The following is a 22,717-nucleotide window of genomic DNA, read 5'->3' as shown; positions in this document are numbered from 1 at the left end:
GTAGGGGGAGGTTTCTAGGCAGATAAAGTAGCAGGGGAAAAAGGTTCATGCTTGAGAAAGTGTTGTGATTTCTTCCCTCTAAGACCCTGGTCATATGGGAGTATCTCCCCGAGTTGTAGAGAGAAGGGCTCCAAGCATCAGCCACATCACACACATTTCCTTCACTCTCTCCCAAATGGGCATTGTTCTCACTGCCCAACACCTCTGACTGGCATCAGGGCTCACCTCAGTGTGTCTGAGTTAAGAACCCTCAGGTGCTCTTAAAGTTGAAAATAAGCCTCACTCCAGAAAGAAGTACCAAGTCCCAGAGTACCAGTGTGGTGGAGGGGCAGGAAGGGAAGTGACTGCATACCTCTGTACACTTCACTCCTAGGCCATGTCTCTCTGGGCCTTTTGCTAGAATGAGCCTCCCAGGCTCCCTTTCTCCCAGGACCACTCCCAACTACTAAGATGTTAGGAGTGCCTGGGAGGACCTGGAAGCCGTGAACCAGAATCTTCCCTGCTCCCAGGCTTTCTGTGAGGATGTCAAGCCTTCTCCAGGTTGTCTTAACCGCCCCAGGACAGTCCAGGTGTCAGAAAGTAGTTCCTTCAATCTATTTTCTCCTCTCTCACTGCAATCTGTCCACTGCCCCCACTCTACCCAGAACTGCTGAGGAGAAAGAACTTGTGCCTGGGGTGACTGTGTGCCTGTTAACCACAGGAAAGAAAGGGAGACAGGTGCTCAGGCTTCTTCAAATGGCATTTTGCTTCCCCAACGGATGGTCTAAGGAGAGAAAAAGAGAGGCCTAGGGAACTGGCCCAGGCCCTGTGCTCATCATCTCTGGGAGCCATATAGAGGGGACCCCTCAGCCAGCCACCAGGAGGGATCCCGTCCCTCCTTGTCTGCAGACTTGGGCCGCATGCCATCTGGTGAGCTGGCTACAAACAGGATGGGCAGATCCACAGGGAGCAGGACAGAGCCTCAGGGCCTGGGCATGGTCCCTGCCAATCAGTGGTCTCCTAAGCTGAGATTTAGGGGCGGAAAGGGTTTGACAAAAAGTATTGTGAGGAGCTGGGGTGGGAAGAGTAAGAGCTGGAGATGCACACTAGGGAAAGAGGAACAGAGGAACAGGGGTGGAAACAGGCCAGAAATTAAGAGGTAGCAAGGGGGATACTGGATGCTCTGGTATTCAGTGACCTCCTGGAAGCAGAAAGTCAGTGTAAGCGGTAGTCCCTATACGCAGCCTCTACCTGCTATCACTGTACCTGCTGTATCCGCAGGGTTGAATATGGCAAGTTGAATGAAATGCATGAACTGAAGCCTATTCTTTCCCTCCATCCCTGGAGATGGTACCCTGGCCCCACCGACAGCTACTTCTGATCTTGAGATCTTTGTGTAGCTCACACTTCTTCCTGTAGCTCAGATAGACACTCTTCTCAAAGACCTATCCTTTTTCCAGCATCTGTGTCATTTAATTCATGGTCTCTGCCCTTGGTGAAAATGGAATCTGTCGGGTGACTTCTCCCTTACATTGTCATTCCAGTTCTCAGAGTTTTTCCTGTTCTCTAACCTCCCCCCCCCCAATGATATAATGCCAATATTTTCAGTCTGTCCTTCAAAGAGATCAGGTTTAGCAAGGCTTCCTCAACTCCCTTCCAGCGATAGTCCCTCCTTCATTTTCTGAAATTCAAGCTGGGGCTCCCATTGTGGTGTTCTCTTCCTTGCTTCTCCTCCCATTAACTCTCTCCCAGCCCCCCTCCCACGTCCCCCAGCCTCCTGAGTTCAGGAAACAATGAATGGATGGCCAGGGCTGGCCCTCACACAATGTCTTTATTTAGCTCCCGAATGAGATCGCATCATGTCACATCACTGCTTCCGCTGAGCAGAGAGATAGGAGATTCTGAAATAGGTCTGGGATCAGATGCTTGTGATGGGGGCAGGGGGGTAAAGCAGGAAAATGCTCTAAGAAATCATTTTACTTATCTTCCTGCCTCTGGATCAGCTGCTTTTCCCACCATCACAGGCCATCAGTGTCTCCTGTCCCTGTCCCCTTCTCTAAATGTGTAACTTTTGATTGCACTAGTCGTAAAAAATTTGTTAGACACTCTACTGGGTACTGGGATGGGAACATAGAATATTTTAATAGAGAGAGAGATACCTGTTATTCAAAATTCTGAGACCATAATTTCTTTAGGGTGTTTGTTGGGAAAATATAGGAAAATGGTCAAGGCCCCTCAAACGTTCAGAATCTTGCCGAGCATTTGCTGTGAATAGGTTGTGTGGGTGGAGGTAGTGCGCCTGCGCGGCACCACCACCTTGGCTGGTGTTTTACTGTCTCTGGCGGCAGCCACAGGACCGTGCTTTCCAATCTGCGGCCTCCAAGGACCTGTTTGCTGGTTACCTAGCTCATAGACCTGCATGTGAGGGGTCTGGGGACCCAGCCTGGCGTGTGAAGGGTTTGTGACCCAGTCGGTGAACGGGCTTGAGTCTGTGAGTTCCAGACCCTGCTCTAGCTCAACAAATGGCCCAGTCGGCAGGATTACCGGCAGGTAAAAGAGCCCGACAACTGGCGAAGTCGAAGAGCTCTACAATTGGCGCTGTAAGCAGGCTTCCGACGTTAGCCGTAGCGCCACAATTGGCGTAGTCCTGTAGCTTTACAGTGTTATAATGGCTTTGAATTCTGTCAGATTTGCTAGCTCTGTCGCCTTTATAAGCCATATGACCTTGGGAACTTGCTTAACTTTTTTGAGCCTCAGAATCATCTGGAAAATGGGAATAATAATACCTACCTTGTGAGGATGTTGAGAGACTTGATGATAATATATAAACTAACATTGATTTGGGCACTTATTAGGTGCTCAAGACATGCTATTATCATAGTTGTTTTTGTTGTTATTATTTAAAGGCAGAGGGAAGGCAGGACATATTGAAATAGAGAGCTAGAAAGAAGGCCCAAGACAGATGCAGAAATAGGCGTGGTATGATGGTGATCCACTGTTTTATCTTAAAAAGAGAAAGAGAGAATAAATAACGCAAGGGCTGACATGCACACAACTGTGATGCGGACTAGTTATCATAAACAGCTTCTGATGGAAAAGTGAGCATGCAACCAGAACAAGAAGAACAATAAGAAATAGCTTTTCTGTCCTTTGGGACCCTGTTGTTTTGGGTTTTTTTTGGGCAACTGGCCAGTAACAGGGATCGAACCTTCGGCCTTGGTGTTATCAATACCATGCTCTGACCCTGCTGTTTCCTGAAAAAGTTGTCCTTTCAAAGAGAATAGAGGGATAGAAAGGCCTCTGATAATTTAGAGCAGAGGTTGGCAAACTATAGCCAGTAGGCCAAATCTGTCCTGCTATCTTTTTTAAGTGTTTGAAAAAATAAATAAAAAAAGAATACTTTGAGACACATAAAAATTATATGAAATTCAGATTTCAGTGCCCATAAATAAAGTTTTTTTTTGAAACCAGCCATACTCATTCACTGACATATTGTCTATGGCTGTTCTTGCATTGTGACAGCAAAGTTGGTAGTTGGGACAGACTCTATAGCCCACAAAACCTAAAATATTTATCATTATTTATTATTATTTACAGAAAAAGTTTGCAGACTCCAGATCTAGAGCAACTGGATCTCAAAATCTCAGGAAGGAAGAGAAAAGAAATCAAAGGGGGACGTTAAGATTCACTGCACAGTAACCAGGTATTCTGTAACAAGTTTGGGGGAGGAGAAGACATTGAAGACCCCAGCATACCCATTTCCTAAATATCATCTGGAGCCTACAGGGGGAAGAGAGGTAACCCATAATGAGTGCCTATATCCATCTTGTGCAATCCTCTCAACCATATCTTGAAATAGACGTTATTTTCCCTATTTTACATATGAAGAAACAAGCAGCACAGAGAGCTTAACTAACTTGCTCAAGGTCACAAAGCTGATAGATGGAGATGAGTTTTCTTTTTTTTTTTTTTTTTTTAAAAGAAGACCGGTAGGGCCGGCCCGGTGGCGCACTGGATAAGTGCGTCGCTTGGGAAGCGCGGCGGCGCTCCCGCCCGAGGGTTCGGATCCCACATGCAGACCGGTTCCCGCTCACTGGCTGAGCGAAGCGCGGGAGCAACGCCGAGGGTTGCAATCCCGTTGCCGGTCCCTGGTCCGGTACGGGGGCAACACTGAGGGTTGCGATCCGTTGCCGGACACGGAAAAAGACAAAAGACAAAAAAAAAAAAAAAGAAGACCGGTAAGGGGATCTTAACCCTTGACTTGGTGTTGTCAGCACCACGCTCACCCAGTGAGCGAACCGGCCATCCCTATATGGGGTCTGAACCTGGGGCCTTGGTGTTATCAGCACCGCACTGTTCCAAGTGAGCCACGGGCCAGCCCTGGAGATGAGTTTTCAAAGCAGATCCTTCACAATATGGAACCTGAATTCTTTTCTGAAACCAACCAACAAACAAACAAAACAAAGCAAAATAAAAAACTAACAAAAAAAAAAAAAAAAAAGAAAAACAAGCTCCCAAAGAGAGCAAATGGCTAGTTTTGAAAGAAATATGGCAACATCGTTATTCACACACGCTCTCCCCACCTCCATGACCTCAGCCAAAGAAAAGAAGCAGCTTAGAAAAGAAATGAGATGGGGGCTCCAACGAAGTTCACCTTGTCCTTTCTGTTCCCTTTGTTATCTCAGAAATCTGAATGAGGTGGTGGGGGCAGGCAGGGCTCTGGTTATGTTTGCCGCCAGCAAACACTGGGGATAGGAACTGCTGATAGCAATCAAAGACCAGGCACTGCGGAGTGGGGGCAATGCTTGCTGGCCCTTTTGCAGCCTGGGAGGCTTTCTGGGTCTGGCTCTGGAGTTCTAAATCTCCCAACAGGAGCAATAATGGAGAAGACCTGAAAGAACAAGATAACAAAGCTTGGGGAGGAAGGGAGAGGCCAGATGACATAGCATGCTCGTTTCTCCTCCATGTCTCCTGGCGCTGGCGGGACAGGGTCATAGAAAACTCTTTGATGGTTCAAAATTTATCCTACTGTTTCTTCTCCTGTAGAAAGTAAACCATTAATCCAACAGCGCCCCACAAAGAGGGTTAAAGCAGAGCTTCTCTTAGCCTCAGGTAAAGAAGGCCCCAGTAACCACAGTTCCTTCCCACCCTGTTCCCATTCTATGGCAGGAGCATCCTAATATCCTCCCTGCTTCACCCATCAGCCTGGCTTGGCTGAATGCTGGTGTGTTGAAATTCACTCTTTCTCTGACTTTACTGTCAACTGCCACACAGCAGTACCACAGTTCCAAAACCGAAATGAAAGGTAAAGGATATAGAGGATTCATTCATTCAGCAAACATTACTTTAGCACCTACCAAGTGTCAGGCACAGAGAAAAGGATCCAGAAGAGTTTATGCCAGAATACAATGGTGGGACCTGGGTACCATCCCTTAGTGGGGCAGGGGCTAGTATGGGCAAAAGCCATCTGCCCTGATCAACTTCCAGGTTGTCTCCTGTGAGGCACCCACCTGCTTCCAGGGCCCAAAGAAAAATTTACCGATTTTATTGTTAGTACTTAATTCTGGAAGTTTGAAGCTGGAAAGACAGTCAAGCATCCCCAGCCTCCTAATCTAACCACACTCCCCCCTACTAAGTCAACAAACAGGCATTTCAAACACCCACCCTATATCATCTCCATCTCCTTGATGTACTAGGCTCACAAGTCAGTCAGGAATTTTGCTGCTTTGGGCTTTCAAGTGTGACCACCTGTTGTTTTTTTGTTGTTGTTTTGTTTTTTTAATTGGTTTGCAAACTGAATTTAGAGACTCTGACCTCTTCCTTTCTGCCAGGCCTGTAGCTGTATGCCTATTCTACCAGGGACCTGGGACCCAGACTATCCAATGATTTGTGGGGGACAGGGAAGAAAAGGGGCAAGACCAACCAGTCCTCTTCTACTTCCTGCCAGTTTATTGGCATGTGTTCTGGGTGCTATGCCAGAAGGGTGGAGCAAGAGAGGGTCTGAGGTTCAGAGGGACACACCTGAGAAGACTTTGGCCACTGTAGCCCAGAGAATTAACTCATCAGATCCCAGAAAATGGCTAAAGGTTGTGGGCGGAGCAGGGAACTCCTAATCTGATAGACAGGGCAATCTGGACTGTGCGGGTCCTTGCTCTCAGGTATGAGTTGGTGGCTCTTTAAATCTCACAATTAACCCCCTGGGATAAAAGGAACAATGTTAGGCACAGAGAAAGGGGATTCTGGATGAATTAGGATCTTAAGGTTTTAAGATCCCAGAGCAATCCTTGGTATGCTTACCTCCCAAGTAAGAAAAAGACACCAAAAGACAACATAATGGATTTTGGTATCAGATGAACTTGAGTCTGAACCCCAGTCCTACCTCTTAATTGACTTGGGTTAGTTATTTAACTTCTCTAAACCTTATCTTTAATATAGGGATTATGGTATGTCAACCCCACAGGGTTATGAGGATTGAGAAATAATGTATATAAAGGGTTTAGCATCATTTGCCCCATGAGTCGTGTTAATTAACTGTTGGCCATTATTGTGATTACTTATTTGCACACTTGCATGTGGACACACACAATGTCCCCTAATTAAAAATGGGAGCTGAAAGCAGGAGGCTGGTTGGAGAAGCTATGAATTGTTTGGCTACCTCCTGGGGTACCAAGGCGTTCCTGGAGATCTCTGCTTCTAGGAGAATGCCCATTCATGGTGTAAGTACCCAGGAAAGGGAAGAGGGAAACTCACCAGACCCAGGAGATATCCCAAAGATGGGGCAGCTGTTCCTGCCTTCAGCTGGTGACTTCAATACAGGAAAAAGTCCTGCTTCAGGTGGTCCCTTTAAGAATCCAGTCCAGCACCTCAATGGGGGTGCCTCTCTCTTGGTCCTTTTAAGGGAACTGCTCATGGTCCAGAAATTTGCATAGGAGACAGGGGGGACTCATTCCAGTCCAGACCAGCTGCCTCTTCAACTACTCTAGCCCTTCCCTTCCCCGCCCAACTTCAAACACCCTAGACAGTGCTGTGCCCAGGCCTTTAACCCCTTCAGTGCCACCACTGGTCCCAAGGACCCCTGGGTCCCTGTCCTCAGTATTACCTAAACAAAGGGTGGCCACAGGATTCAGGCTCATGTGGAAACAGGTGCAGGAAACCAAGTTGGGGTCACCTTGAGGGGAAAGTATGTGGGAACTTGACATGCAGGGAAATTTCACCCCCTCCAAGAAGGACAGAGAGCAGCTGGGGAAGGGAAGAAGGAGGACATCTCAGAGAAACAGCCCACAGCTGGAAACCTACTTGACAGCAAGGTCCTCATTGGGGTCAGCAAGGGCCTTTGCCCTCTCTCAAACTGGGCCTCAAAACTGCTCGTTGGTCCCTTTAAGAGGCAAGTTACATCAGTGGAGGAGGAAAGACTGTATTTTTTTTGTGATGAAAGTACAGGGAGGAGCAATTACCAGGGCAGCTACATTTGAGGAGGGCCCTAGCTCAGCCAACAGGAAGAGGGTGACCAAGCAACTCAGCATACACAGGAGTCATGGCTTGTTGTGGATACCAGGCGGCAGGATATATGACCAGCGCCCCCACCCCTTTCCCTGATAACAGCTTCTCATGGGGGGGCTGACTCACCTCACTGTTTCTCCTTTGGGCAGAGAACACCTTGGGAAGACATTGGACTTCCTGAGGTAATGGGGAACACTCCTCTGACGAGGCCTGTGGTCTAATGAGAAGGGTGTGTTGGAGTTGGAACATCTTGGCTGGCTCTACCAACTCACTAGTTACAGAGCCTTGGAGGAGTTACCTATTAGCCTCATTCCCTCATCTGTAAAATGGGGATGTTAAATGAGATATGTGCAAATACTGGAGCATACATGCTGGGTCTATAGTAGTACCTGCCACTTGCTGGGTGACCTGGGATCAGCCACTTCCACTGTCTGTCTTTACCGATCTATTAAATGAGAGGATTAAGTTAGGTATCTACGGTCTATCCTTGCTCTAATATTCTTAGTCTGGGTGGGAGGAAGGCAGCTGCTGCCAGATGTAGAACTGTGTACCCTTTCCTACCTGACTGGGCCCCAAACCACACGGTGAAAATGTAACAGTGGTTGTTTCTCACTTCATAACACGAGGAAAACACCTGCCCCATCTTACTGGTGAGGGCTCCTCAGAAATCCTCTCATTAAGCAATCTCATGATTGTCCAGATGAGGAAACAGGCTCCGAGACAAGGAGCAATTTACCTGAGGTCATGCAGCCAGTAAGTGGCCAAGTTGGTCCTGGGACCCAGTACTCCTGCCTCTGTAGTCAGTGCTGCTTCCATTGTCCTGAGCTGCCCTGAGTGGCTCTCTCAAGGACTAAGTCTTTTTTTTTTTTTTCCTTTTTGTCTTTTTTACTGACCGGTAACGGGATCGCAACCCTCGGTGTTGTGCCCGCACCGCGCTCAGCCAGTGAGCAGGAACCGGTCTCCACATGGGATCCGAACCCTCGGCGGGAGCGCCGCACTCTCCAGTGCACCACCGGGCCGGCCCAAGGACTAAGTCTTGATAGCTTCCCATCCTTTCACTGAATCGCTCTACTACTCCCAGCTTTGTGGAAACTCTTATGCCTGTTTTCCATTTGCTTTCTTCAGTTTAAAGCCTAGTACACGAAGGGAGTGGAAATGGAGGCACCTGGCTCTTCCTGGTACTGGGGCTGGGTGTGTGGGTGAGCAGATGCCAGCTGAAAGTTTGGATGTGGGAGGGGTAGAGGGCTGGTCTCCAGGGGGTGGAGAGGATCTGGAACAGGTTGGCAAGCTGAGTTGCTATCTGTGTTGCCTTTAAGGGCGGTGCCTCAGTTTGGGTACCCAATCTCTAGGAAGGAAGTAGAATCAGTGCTTACTTTCCCTGTCCTCTCACAGACCTGCACACAATCCTGAGTTCCGGATTCACACTTCCCTAGGGTGGATTTCAGTTAGAGTGGAGGAGTGCTGTCTGCCACTCGTCCTTCTATTAAATTACCTCAAGAAATTAAGAGAGCTCCATCCTGAAACTAATCAACTATTCCAGCCAAGTCTTTGTCTACAGATTTTAGAGGCTCTTATATGCTCCAACATCACTACTTAAGGGAGGTTCAGATTCCATCCTGACATCAAGGAAGCTGAGGGAGAGATGAAGTATCTGGTTTTGGCCTTTTGTCAAGGTGCCCATGACATTAACTGCCTTCGCAATGCTTCTCTTGTCATCTGTGTCAGGCCTGGGATTCCCTCCTAGTCCTTCCCTATAACAAGGGCCAGGACACAAAGTGCCAAGTTCTGCAAGGGAAGGTACAGTAAAGACTACCCGAGCTTTCGGGAAAGGAGTACCTCACAGGGTTTAGACTGAAATAAATCCCTTATATTACCTTCCAGAGTTATGAGGTTTATCCTGTCCTCTAAACCAGAACCCCTCCTCCTACAGCTTAACTCATTATATTTCCAGTGAAGACTACACAGATGGAAAAGTGTTTCCTCCTCCAGAGACTAACATTTTATAGTGCTAGAGAGCAAGATGATACATATCAAACTAGCTCCCTTTCCCTTCCCTACACCTGTTTGCAACCTCAAACCTCTGACCCATTGTCCTTTTCCCCATTCTCCTGAGCAAGTCCTAGGTTTCCAAAAGGAACGCAATGAACAAAAGCAAATATATCCTCCTTGCCCTCTGACCTGGCCAGTCCTGAGGTGTCCAAGCTGTAGCCCCTGAAAGAGGGATGTGAGCTGGCAGAGGGCTACTCCATTGGGAGCCTCCCGTTGTCTCCATGTCCTTTTCATCCTCCTGGGGCCCAGAGGCTCTGACTGCTGGGTGAAGGAAAGGTTAAACCGGTTGGGCAGGGGAGCCGGGGGAGCAGAATCTAAACTGGGAAACTTGGTGGCAGGAACAAAGCGGGTGTTTGTTGGGTTTCCCTCCTGCCTGGGAGGCTGTTCTCAGACCACGGCATTCCTGGGTTGGACAGAATCAGCTCAGAGTGGCTTCTCCCCACTGCTGCTGCAGCAAAAGTCACTGTCTTTCCATAGGCTATGCTTAGAACTCAGGGGATCCAGGTACTTCCTGGCCTGAGCTCAAAGCACAGAGGCATTAAAAACAAATTCAAGCTCAAGAAAAGCTCGTTCTTAAACAGAAAAAGGGCCAAAAATCAGGCGTAAGAGACAGCTTTTCAAGAACAGTCAGTAAATAAATACTTCAGATCAGAAAGACTCTGAGGACATGACCACAGCTCCTCCTCTGCAGACCATCTTTCCCCACCCTATCTTCTGTAGCTGTGGGGAGGAGCTGACAAGCAAGAAAGGTTTAGAGGAATATGTGTTGACTGATGAGAACAATCTGAGAGGAAAACAAGGGATGGAAACAAAGGATTCAAAAAGGGGCAGACATCTTTGTGGGAACAGGATCCACAACCCCTACAAGGCCAGAACTCAGCTCACTTACTCAGGAGCCTGGGCTCCAACAACCACCTGTGCTCACCCAGGTGATGGGAAAACAGATAAGTCAGTGTGGCATTTATTTTTATTAGAAAACCCCATTTGGTAAGTGCTTCCCTAACTCAAAACAGAGACTGGATAGCCCCCAAGAGTCCCACAGCTTTCATTTCATCTTCTACCCTCTTCTGAGAGGGGAGGGGAGGGAATGGGGGTGGTGTCAGGCAGTCTCCAAAGTGCCCCTCTTGGACCCCTGAGAGAGTTCACATTGCCAGCAATATACCAACAGCACCTGGTGGGGCACCAGAGGGTCCTCTAGGCTCAAGGCTGTTGCCAAAGGCATTCCTGTTTGTATGGCTTCACAATGGAACCAAGGAGGCTCTCATAGACTCCTAGGCCTGGTCCTTCACTCTGGTTGAGAGCAGGGCAGGATCCAGGAGAAGGTGGCCAAGGGCTAAGGGAGAAGCAATTGCATTCGAGATACCCTTTGGAGTCTGGAAAGCACCTGGATTTCTTGGGAGAGGAGGGCTGTGGAAGCCCCGCTCAGTTCTTCTTGGTTTTAGGAGTGTCATATTTCCTCTTGCTGGAGTACCACAACAGCAGGGGGATGCCGATGGAGGGAAGGGTCATGACCCCGAAGGCTGCCCAGTCCAGCTGTGAAGAAAAACAAAGGCCTTGCTTAGAAGTCCGGGTCAGGGCACAGGGGAGGACAGGGAGGGAATGAGTCCAAAGAAAAAGGGAGTGGTCTAACACAATTTATTTATTTATTTATTTATTTATTTATGTATTTATTTATTTAAAAGATGACCAGTAAAGGGATCTTAACCCTTAACTTGGTGTTCTCAGCACCACGCTCTCCCAAGTGAGCTAACCGGCCATTCCTATATAGGGATCCAAACGCTTGGCCTTGGTGTTATCAGCACCACACTCTCCCAAGTGAGCCACAGGCCGGCATCCCCCCCCCACCTTTTTTAAAATATAGAAGACTTCAAGAATTTGTGTGTTATCCTTGCGCAGGCACCATATATTGTTTGAATTTTAGTATATGTGCTGCTGAAGCGAGCACAGTCTAGTCCCCTCACCTTTTTTTTGTCAGCTGGCTGGTATGGGGATCTGAACCGTTGACCTTGGTGTTATCAGCACCATACTCTAACCAAGTGACCCACCTGGCCAGCCAGGAAGGTTCCTCTCTGACCATTCCTGATACGGAATGGGTCTTTAAAGACAAATTTATCTTTCAAGTTGTGAAGCCAAAGGCCTTGCCGGACCCAACCCAGACTGGAAGAGAAATGTGTCTCTTCCACACAATTTTTGAGAACAGAGATGTCAGGTCTTGCGCCTGACAGTCAAGTCAAGCCTCCTGTGACCTAAGCCCTACTTATATCTTGGACTCCCTCTCTTCCATTCCTCTACCTCATATTCTGCCCTTCAGCCTCAATAAAATACTTGTCATTCTTGGATCATACCATGTTTTTTCTCATATCTGAGCTGCTCTCTCTTCTAGGATGTCTGCCCTTCCTTTCTTCCTCCAGAAAACCCTCTCTGACTCTTGAAGACAGCTTAGATGTTCCTGCTGCATGTTCCTCCAGCATATTGCGTATAACTATGATCACAGCATTTTTGCCCATCCACTTGTTCTGAGTCCTCCGTGCACCCATAATATCTTTAATGGAAGGGACAATATCTTATTCACCATTGGTTTCCCAAAGCAAAGCACAGAATGAGCACATAATTCGGAACTTGATAATTATTCAAAGAATGAATGAATGAAAGAATGCTCATTCAGTACTTTAGGCAAATCTTCAAAAAATTCTCTCCTAGACTAGAGTACAACAAAGGTTCTACTTAATTTTCCCAAAGCTCTACGACCCACTGAATCTAACCAGACATTCTTATAATCCTCAAAACAGACCTAGGACTCTAAGATGGAAATCTACTCAGGCTGCGTAGAGAAAAAGGCCAGTTTAAAGGATCTGGCAATTGTGTTCCCATTGCCAAAAATCTCTGGGCATAGTTAAGCCAGGATATTTGACAGCTGTCTGTATCACACACCAAAAAAGCAGCCAGGGCAAGAGCCAACCAACAAAACAAATCTTCTGGGGCCGGCCCATGGCTCATTTGGGAGAGTGTGGTGCTGATAACACCAAGGCCACGGGTTTGGATCCCATATAGGGATGGCCGGTTAGCTCACTGGGTGAGTGTGGTGCTGACAATGCCAAGTCAAGGGTTAAGATCCCCTTACTGGTCATCTTTAAAAAAAAAAAAAAAATCCCAAATCTTCTAAGGAGGCCAAGAAGTTCCAGAACCAAAAGTGTGTTCTCATGCCAGAGGAATGATAAAAGAGAACACTGAAAAGCTTACAAAATGGGGGGAGAATCTCCTATCAAACTCCCGCTGAGCCAGGATTCCTCCCTGTCCAGGTGCACTGGTAGAGCCAACCTGAAAAGAAGAAAAGAAGGGCAGTAAGGCAAGTCTACGACTCATCTCATTTGAAAAAGGGCAGTCTCAACCAACCCAATTCTAAGCATTAGATTTTTAGTTCCCAAAGGCCCAAGAGTGCTTCAAGAATATTAGAAAAAGCTTTTAATCTAGAGAGAGTTGGATGTTTCTTCTAGTGTGCTGTAAAGAGGAGTAAATTAGGAGCCAGGAGACCTGAGAAACATCACATGATGAGCATTTATTAAACAGGGTAGGCCGGGTATGCAACTGAAATAAAAACCAAATTCTTTTGCCTTAGCCTCAGACTCTGTTTTCACTATCACTGGCCCCTCTGTAGGGCCAGGTGTGTAATGGAATGATTTGTCCTTGGCAATCATTTACTTATTCCTCAAGTAAAAATACTCTTTTCTACTTCATGGGGTTGACACAAGGCTCAAATGAAATAACAAGAAGGATTCTGAAAAGTAAAAGCCCCACCCAAATGTACATTACCAGAGGAGGGGCTAAGTCTGGCCCACATTCTTATGTCTTAGAGAGGAGGCCAAGAGTTTGGAGAACATTACAAACAACTTTGTTCTAAGTCAGCAGCCGATTTTCTGTCTATTAACCCATCGAGTGACAGGTAGAACCAAAGAGTCCTGTGGTTGGTTGTGAAAGCAAAAATGACACAAGATGTGAAAACATACCTAGGATTACAAGAATATTGTTCTATGTGGTTTAAAAAAAAAAGAAAATTTAGAAAGTGCGCTGAGTGTTATACTCTGTTAAGTTCCTACTTAGTTCCTTCACTAAGTAGCCTGTCAGAAGACCATACATTTTAGCTTTATACATTTATTTAGCTTTTTAAATTTATGATCTAAACTTTTTGAGGGCTGGGACAGTATCTTAATCTTCTTGGTATTCCCCAGAGTCTAGCACATTGCAGGGGCTCCATAAATGTCTGTTGACCTTTATGTCAATCAATCAAAAGATTGTTTACTGCTGAGTTTCATATATGAAAAGACGGTTTACTACTGAATTTTACATGTGGGAAAAAGAGAGAAATCTAAGACAAAGCCCCTGTTCTCAAGGAGTCTGTAATTAAATTGGGAAGTGGGGGTTAGACCTACACATAAGAAAGAGAACTACCGAAGACAGTAAGTAATTAAATGTTCAAGTGGCATGGACTATAAGTGTTACAGATGTTTAGGTGCAGTCAATGAATGTTTATTGAAAGAATGAATAGGAAAGAACAATATGAATTAAAGAAGCGGAAGACAGGAACAAGGAGATTCAGCTCAAAGCTGGGTCTTAAGAAGGCTTCAGATAATGAAGTGGAAGAGAAAGAATACTTCAAACAGAGCACAAAGGCAAAGAGGAAAGAATAAGCACTGAGAGAGGGGGAGAGGTGCAGGGAGGAGCTCAGCCTAATTAGGATAGAGGGTTTGTGTGGGCAAAGTGGGAAAGAAAGCTGGAGAGGCAGGCAAGAGCTAGACTATTGGAGGGTATGCAATGAAAGGCAGAAAAGCTCAGCCTTGATGTGATAGCAGGAGCATTCTAAGCAAGGGAAGGACAGAGTAACAGTGGAGACTGGGAATAACATGGCAGTGGCACAGAAGATGCATTTGGAAAGGCAAGGATAGCAATACACTGGGCAGCAAATGACGCATTCCAGATTAAAAGAAAAGCAGAAGAAATGAAGAGGAAGGGAATGCTATAGTACTCCTCTTCCATCCATTTCAATTGCTCTGAAACTGTACAATTTGAAACATATTTCCTTAGGACAATACCAAGTTTCTGGTCAGTCTTATCTCCCTCAGAACTTACTGGCTATTATACAATTTTTCTTCAAGAGTTTTTAAGGAAAGGCAGATCTGAGCCCCATGCAGCCAAGGGTTTGTCTGGGCAACTCACCACAACAGGCCCATCCTCCTGGGCCAGGTAAGTAATCGTTGCTGAAGTGAAATTGAAATACCCAGCCTTGAGAGGGCGTAGGACCACGGTGTGAGAGACGTTGCTAGCACTGGCCCAAGAGTTAAGGAAGGGTAAAAGATGAAGCTAAGGTTGTAACAACCTTTCAATTTGTGGAGTAAATGAACCATTCACAAAACACTTGCCAACACGTGGTGATTTCGTACCTGCAATACTCTGCAGGAATGAAAAAGCATAGACTTTTAAAAAAGTCTAAGTATGGGGTATAATATGATGTTTTTCTAGCTAACTTTTCAGGGGTCCATGATGTAGTCAGTATGAAGATTTTTTTGTTTTGTTTTGTTTTTGACCGGTAAGGGGATCACAACCCTTGGCACAGTGTGGTCTGCACCACGCTCAGCCAGCGAGCACACTGGCCATCCCTATATAGGATCCGAATCCACGGCCTTGGCACTACCAGTGCCGTACTCTCCTGAGTGAGCCACAGGGCTGGCCCAGTATGAAGATTTTTGAAGTAAACTTACTTTCTTTCTTTTCTTTTTTTTCAAAAACATGACCGGTAAGGGGATCTTAACCCTTGACTTGGTGTTGTCAGCACCACGCTCTCCCAAGCGAGCAAACCGGCCATCCCTGTATAGGGATCTGAAGTCTTGGCCTTGGTGTTATCAGCACTACACTCTCCCAAGTGAGCCACAGGCCAGCCCTTTGAAGTAAACTTTCAAAGCATTATATATTATGGATGTAAATTACAGTCACTTAAGCTCACAGAAAATCTTTAATTGACTGTAACTGAAGTTCTTGAAAATACAAAAAGCAAAACAAAATCACAAAAATAAAAAGAGAACATTTCCCTCCACCAGAAAAACCTAAATATACTTTAATTCACAAGGGAAAACAAAACATCTAATTTTTTTTGTTTTTAAAGATGACCAGTAAGGGGATCTTTTTTTTTTTTTGTCCTTTTTGAGACCGGCCGCACCGCGCTCAGCCAGTGAGTGCACCGGCCATCCCTATATAGGATCCGAACCTGCGGCGGGAGCGCTTCTGCGCTCCCAGCGCGGCACTCTCCTGAGTGCGCCACGGGCTCGGCCCCAGTAAGGGGATCTTAACCCTTGACTTGGTGTTGTCAGCACCATGCTCACCCAGTGAGCTAACAGGCCATCGTTATGTAGGATCCGAACCCATGGCCTTGGTGTTATCAGCACCACACTCTCCCGAGTGAGCCACAGGCCGGCTCAAAAACATCTAATTTAATACTCAGGAAATAACTGGTAAATCAGAATAGAGAATCATTCAATAAGAGGAGATTTTAAAAGGTCACTGATGTCCTCCATGCTAGCATCTCACTGAATTTCTTTTAAAAGCACCTTAAACATCCTTGCCCAGCCACAACTTTATAAGTGTCTACATCCTCCCAATATAGTATGTTTCAGGGCCTTTTAAACTGAACTTCAGGAACCTCCTTCTTCAGGTTTACTCTAAATCATGCTCATGCAATTTACTAGTCTCTCTTGCCTCATCTCATCCAAAGAGATGACAGGAGAATAACCATGCACACCCAGCCTGTTTAAAGTACCCCTGCTGCTTTGCAGGCAATGCCTGCTATCCCCTCCTCTGCCCCGCCACAAACTTCATCACTCAGTGCCAAGAGGATACGGGGCAATCCGGTCCCATTTGACATTGAGCATCCCAGAGACAATGCCAAAGTCTTCTGGAGGGAAGGAATCATCAGATAATTCCACATCTAATGCAGCACTAGAAAAATGGAGGAAACCAAAAAGAGTTAGTAAGTAATAGATATAAAATTAAAACAATCAACAATCATACGTACCTGCTTGTCCTAAAAAATCAGAACTGCAAAAGACAGAATGAGTCACATAGTAACTTGGGTCTGTTGCAATGAAGAATCCAGATCAAGGACTGGATTCTATTACTCAGAAGCACCAAAACACTCAAGTATCTAGAAAAGAACGGGCCCAAATCCATTCTTGCCTCAATTTCTCTTTATGAATGTGTGTGTGTAGAGGGAGGGGGAAGAGAAACATAGTGTATATGGAAAAGAAAATGAAAGGGAATAAGATGAAAGAAAGGCAACAAAAACGCTCATAGGTGAAGGAAAGAAGGAAGCTGAAACCTTAAACCCCTGATGTAACAAAGGATTGTATATTTTCTGTGTCTACCTCTTCCCCTCCTTTCACAATTCTTGCTTCTTTCCTACTCTGAAACTCTTCCAACCCAAAAAGTGGAAGATGGTTTCTTGTAACTTAGGTAAGAATGTCTTCCTCTTCCAAAAGTAGGTCCAGTAGTATACTCATGATATCTGATGCTGGAGGTCTCCAAAAGAAAACAGTACCCACCAAGATGCTCACTATTCCCATCTGAGAACTAAGAATCCAGAAGAGGGTGCAATCTGTAACTCCAGGGCCTCCTTACCTTGAGCCAACATTGTAGATGTTATACTGCAAGGTCAGGTCTCGCCCCTCCACAGCATATCTGTTCAGCAGTGATTTGGAAGCCAAAAGCCTGGCTCCTTCCTCTGCTTGAGTGACAACAAACAGAGCTAACACTACAAATGCCAGCAGCCTCATCTTTGGAGAAAAAAGCAAAATTGGCAGTCAACCCAAGTATGTAAAAATTATCAAAATCTTCCTGACAGCCCTCCCTTACAAGTCTATATAAGCTCTTTTAATCCTATCAAAGCAGTGTCCCCTTCCACAGAACAGTCCATAAGCCAGCAGCGCTGACCACTCTAGACTTTCCTTCCACCTCCACCAGCAGCTCTCCGAAAACCGGTCCAAGCACCAACATATCCACTGCCTTCCTCTTGTCAAGGGCCACCCAGGGGTGCTCACCAACTGGTGGGGTCTTCACATGTAAAGAAAAGGGCTTTCTTTGGGGTGCCTGATTTGGACCGCTCTCGGACCTGCAGCAGCCTCCAGCTTCCCCTCACACAGGAGTCCCCCACGGCTGCTGTCTTCCCGCAGCTCCTCTTCTCGTCTGCCCAGCTCCACTGGGATCCCATGCGTGCTCCCGGGGTCCTCCCCTACCCCCCTATATCCCACCCTCAGTCCATCCCCCGAGATCCCATCTGCCTCGCCCCCCATATCCCTTTCTGGGTCCCTTGGGGCGCTCAGTCCTCTCCCCCCAGTTGTCAAGATTACGCGTCCTCCCGCCCGGGGCGCCCTCTGACCTTCTGGCCCTCCCCGAGCTAACCCCTAGCCGCTGAGTGATGTGCGGACGCCAGACTGTTCCCCGTCCCGCTAACCCCGGACTCACCGTGGGTATCCCAATTGCCTTTCGGGGGTCACCAAGACCGGAAGAGAACGTCAGCGCCCAAAGACCGGAAATAAGCCTTGGCCGGAAACCCTGGTACTCCGCTCAATGCCTTGTGGGAGTTGTAGTTCTTGGGGACAAGCCCCATCTTTTCCTTTCGTAGTGCTCCCCTGCTTAGAGGATGTGAGCGCAAACGGGCAGGTTTGTCTGTTTGTGCGTCCTCCAAGGTTTTATTAGCCCTCTCCAGTGGTTTTTCTTTCTTTCTTCCTTTCTTTTTTAAAAGATGACCGGTAAGGGGGATCTTAACCCTTGACTTGGTGTTGTCAGCACCACGCTCACCCAGTGAGCTAACCAGCCATCCCTATATGGATCCGAACCCATGGCCTTGGTGTTATCAGCACCGCACTCTCCCGAGTGAGCCACGGGCAGGCCCTCTTCAGTGGTTTTTCAAGATGGCTTGTTACTATTGTATGTGACCAGCACCTGATTAAGTGTTTTGAGAAGGTATCAAACCTAGAGATTTGGATCATCTATCTAGAATGTTGAGTGTACTCTCGAATTAGGAATTAGAGAAAAACCTATTCCTACCAGTATTCTTTCTATTCCCAGGTGAGAAACTTAGCCATCGCCTACATCTGTCAAGTCACCAAGCCTTGAGCTTTATTTAGAAGGCTTTTGAAGGCCCCCCCCCCCACCTCCAAGTAGATCCTTTCCCTCTATAACTACTTTAGTTCATACTGGTTAATCTATGATGGTTTTACTCTAGTAGTCTCCCTGTGTTAGGACTTTTCCCACACTTTTCAATCAGCTGGGATACAAAATTCCCCAAATAGCATTTTGAGGAGAAGACCCAAGGTTCAGAGGATGAACTGTGTGAAGTTAGGCAGTCATGAATTTAAGTAGCAGTTCTGTCACTTAACCTTGAAGCAAGTGTTAGTTATGTAATGCCTTGGTTCCCAAATCTGTAGAAAGAGATCATTAAAGTACCCTGTAAACGTTGGAGGATCAAATAAGATCATGTATGTGAAAGTCTTAGTACAGTGCTTGGTACATGTATGTGCTCAATAAACGGTAACTACCAATATTACTATCATTATATATCTCCATTGTAGCATTCCTACATGCAATATGCATTTAATGAGCACCTACTTTGTGCCTAGCATTGCTGTAGGCCTTGGGAATACAGTGATGAACAGGACAGATAAGATTTCTAGTTTCTGGGGCAGGCATTCTTGTGGAATAATACATATCTCCTATCATTACCATAATAAAAAAGCAAGTGGGATGTTAAGCCCTCCTCAAAAAACCAAAAAAATTGCATGGCTTCCTATTGTCAGTGGAATTAAATCCAATTCCTTTGTTTAGTAGTTAAGACCTTTCACTGTGGTCCCTACTCCCGTCTGCTTCAGCCAGACAGACCACACCCTCATGCCCACTTTCTTACCTTCAGACCTTTGATTAGTGCAAGTTATTGAAGTTCAAAAAAATCTTTCTTGACTACGTACTATTGCAAGACCTATGCTAGTTTCTGGGAAAACAAATATGTATAAGACACACGACTTGACTTGGAAGACTTCATAATCTGCTGGGGCAGATAGATAAACAGATTATTTTTATACTAAGTGCTCTGACAGAGGTTAGTATGTGGTTTCCCGGTCTGTGATTTTTTTCATCCTCTTAATTGTGTCTTTTTGATGAATGAGAGTTCTTCATTTTAATTATAATGTCCTCTAAAAAAGCAGTTGGTACTGCTTCAGAAATAATGCCTCTTGGTGCTCTGGGTGGCAAATGAGGATTATGGACATTTGAGAAGAAAATGGACACCCAAGTTAAGACAAAATATAACACCTACACCCAATATAGATTATCGGAAACATTGTCCGCCAAAGTGACCTATTGTCCAAGTGAGCCTGCTTAGCAACCCCCTTGGAATTAGTATAGATTGATTTTTTTCTTTCCTTCTTCAGAACCAGAGAGAACCCCAGAAAATGCTGTGATAATAGACCATTTCACCCCTGGTACTCTGACATATCCCACAGTGGACCAGAAAGGTCTCAGACAAGGCATGGGTTGGTGAAGACACATCACCTCTGGAATCCATTCTGACTAGAGGAGAGATTTTGAGAATCAATTGCTAAGGAAAATGTTCCTGTTGAAAGACTTCCAAAAGGATACAGCTTTTTTCTGCCATCCTCAAGGGGACCCAAACGAAGAAACTGAGTAAAACATTATTAGATGTGCAGGAAACTGTGTCAGGAACAGAAGTGTGCAGAACAAGTGCAAGGCTACCCATGGTGTCAACTGTGCCCCTGGGATGGTGTCACAGGTTTCATGACCTGCTTCCTCATGTTTGAGAGAGAGCCTCAGCTACCTGCTGACCTCTCCTTTGAGATCTTCTACAAGAGTAAGAAACAAGGCAGTGTGTGGCTAATCTGAGAAGGAAGTGGGGAGCTGCTTCTTGGCTGGTAGCTAGGGAGCCACCCAGAGACAGAGTCTTGCTGCCAAATCTAGGAGCCTCAGAAGGGAATAAACTAGCTGGAAGGGCACTCTGTAAGTGGTAATGAATTGAATAGGAACCATGCCAGTTTCCAAGAAACATCCATAATTAGAGCTGTTAAAGTAATATTGTACCAATATTTTTTCTTTTACTTTAATTTTTTTACTGTGTTAAAATATATGCAACAAAAAATTTACCATTTTAACCATTTTTAAGTGTACAGTTAGTAGCATAAATACTTTTGCATTGTGTGTAACCACAACCACCTATCTTCAGAACTGTTTCATCTTCCCAAACTGAAATTCTGTACCCATTAAACAATTCCCTATTACCCTGTCTCCCAGCCCCTGACAACCATCTTATTTTCTGTCTCTATGGATTTGATTACTCAAGGTAGTAGATTCTACCTCGTATAAGTAGAATCATGCAAAAAATTGCTTTTGATGTATACAACCAATACCTGCTTATATCCTCATTGAAAAAAATCAAACAGTACTTGATATAGTGGGTATACTTGTTAGGATGCCAACTTAGATGTCCAAGAAATGTTAACTTTCTTATTTTTTTCCATAATTAACCCTAATTTTTATTTCCAACTCTTCTTCTATCAAGTAGGAAGAATTTAATCTCAGTTAATGCAGGGACTCTCCAGCCATTTTCTCCAGGATGCCTCTAATTTTCTTGGGGCTCCTGATGTACCAGAGGCATGGGGGGAGGGGATTAGGGACTTTTGGTCTTGGTCATCAATACCTTTCCTCGCTGACATCCGTTAAGATATTCCCATCCTGTCTGTGAACTCTGACAGAAAGCCAGAACACCCTGGCTGTGAGGTCACACAGAGCACAGTGGCATCCCCCTCAGCCTTACCCCAAGGACTCCCCATGCATAATGACCCCACGTCTTTCCCTCCCTGCTTTCCTTTCTCTACGTTTTCATGCCCCTCTGGAGCCACAGAGAACTCAGCTGGGCTCTTTAAGGCCTTCACCTCTTCCTTGCTACTCAAATCATTCTTCAGTTCTGCTAACCAGGACGGGATCTGAGGTGAGCAGAAATCTTGGTGTCTCAGAACCCATACCTGAGCACAACCCAGTGTGGTCTGACCTTTCAGCTCCAGCAACCACACTGGGGTGTGGGAAATTCATTGCACTCTTTGGGAGCAGGCACAAGACTCCTTGCTCTTGGATTCACCAGCCCATTTGGATTTTTCTCCTCTCTCTCATTCTCTCCTCTCTCCTATTCTCTCCTCTTTCTTTCCTTCCTCCCCAATTTGGACAAACTCTATCCATCTGAGATCGGTCAGGTGAAGGGGCAGATGTGCTGGAAAACTAGATCTAACTTTTGTAGTATTAGTTCAGTAAAAATTTGCTGATTATCCTCGTATATGCCAGACACTATTCTAGGCCCCAGAATAGCAGTAAACAAAACAGACAATATTCCTGCCTTTCTCTCAAAATGAACAAAATTCGATACATTTCTTTCTAATGTGGCACGTCCAATAGAACTGTAAGTGGCAATGGAAATGTTCTGTATCTCCACTGTCCAATATAGTAGACACTAGCCACATGTGGCTATTGAGCACTTGAAATGTGACTGGTCAGACTGAGGAACTGAATTTGAAATTTTATTTCATTTTAACTCATTTCAACGTAAGTTTGAATAGCCACATGTGCCTGGTGTATTGAACAGCACAGTGTATTCAGACACATCTCTTGCCTTTGACTTTTGAAATCCAAAAGCCCAGGTTTGCTACTCAGAAGCCTTTTCTCTGCTTTTCCTCTGAAGCAACACTTCTCCCCATTACTGGGAGAGCTCAGAGTCTGAAGCACAGGACCTGGGACAGCTCCCATTGAGTGCCTAGGAAACCCCCAAATCTTGACCAACCCCACTGAATGTCTGGACCCAGGGAAGACACCTTTATTGTGGTAGACACTTCTGGGTGTGCAAAGCACAGAGTGTCCCCCTTCCCCCGACGCATGGTCTCCCAACTCATTAAGGGGGAAGGAAGCTGAACCCCCTTTCGAGGGCTCAAAGAGATCCAACAGTAGTAGTGATATGAAGGACTTTTATGTCCCCCTAACCCCCTCACTCTTTTGTTCCTTCCCACTGTCATCTCGAGTAATAAGAAGCTATTTTAACCTAAGAGCACATCATCCTTGTGCTCTGAGAGGTGATCTCTGTGAGCCAGAGCAC

At 45.9% G+C, this 22,717-nt stretch overlaps 1 protein-coding gene across 1 annotated transcript; it reads right to left on the bottom strand.

Moving 5' to 3' along the window:
• Window positions 1-10,477: 10,477 nt before the first annotated feature.
• On the bottom strand, window positions 10,478-18,105 carry SSR2 (signal sequence receptor, beta (translocon-associated protein beta)). Its single transcript, XM_008570750.1, has 6 exons — window positions 18,034-18,105; window positions 17,191-17,345; window positions 16,414-16,512; window positions 14,740-14,848; window positions 12,769-12,846; window positions 10,478-11,061 (listed from the first exon to the last, which is right to left on the bottom strand). Exons 2-6 carry the CDS (start codon window positions 17,343-17,345, stop codon window positions 10,951-10,953), a joined length of 552 nt encoding a protein of 183 aa, XP_008568972.1. The 5' UTR covers window positions 18,034-18,105; the 3' UTR covers window positions 10,478-10,950.
• Between the last annotated feature and the right edge of the window lie 4,612 nt (window positions 18,106-22,717).

Source organism: Galeopterus variegatus, unplaced genomic scaffold (genome assembly GCF_000696425.1).
Source record: "Galeopterus variegatus unplaced genomic scaffold, G_variegatus-3.0.2 Scaffold33, whole genome shotgun sequence".
In the NCBI taxonomy this organism is placed as follows: domain Eukaryota; kingdom Metazoa; phylum Chordata; class Mammalia; order Dermoptera; family Cynocephalidae; genus Galeopterus; species Galeopterus variegatus.
This window is presented reverse-complemented; position numbering and strand designations above follow the sequence as displayed.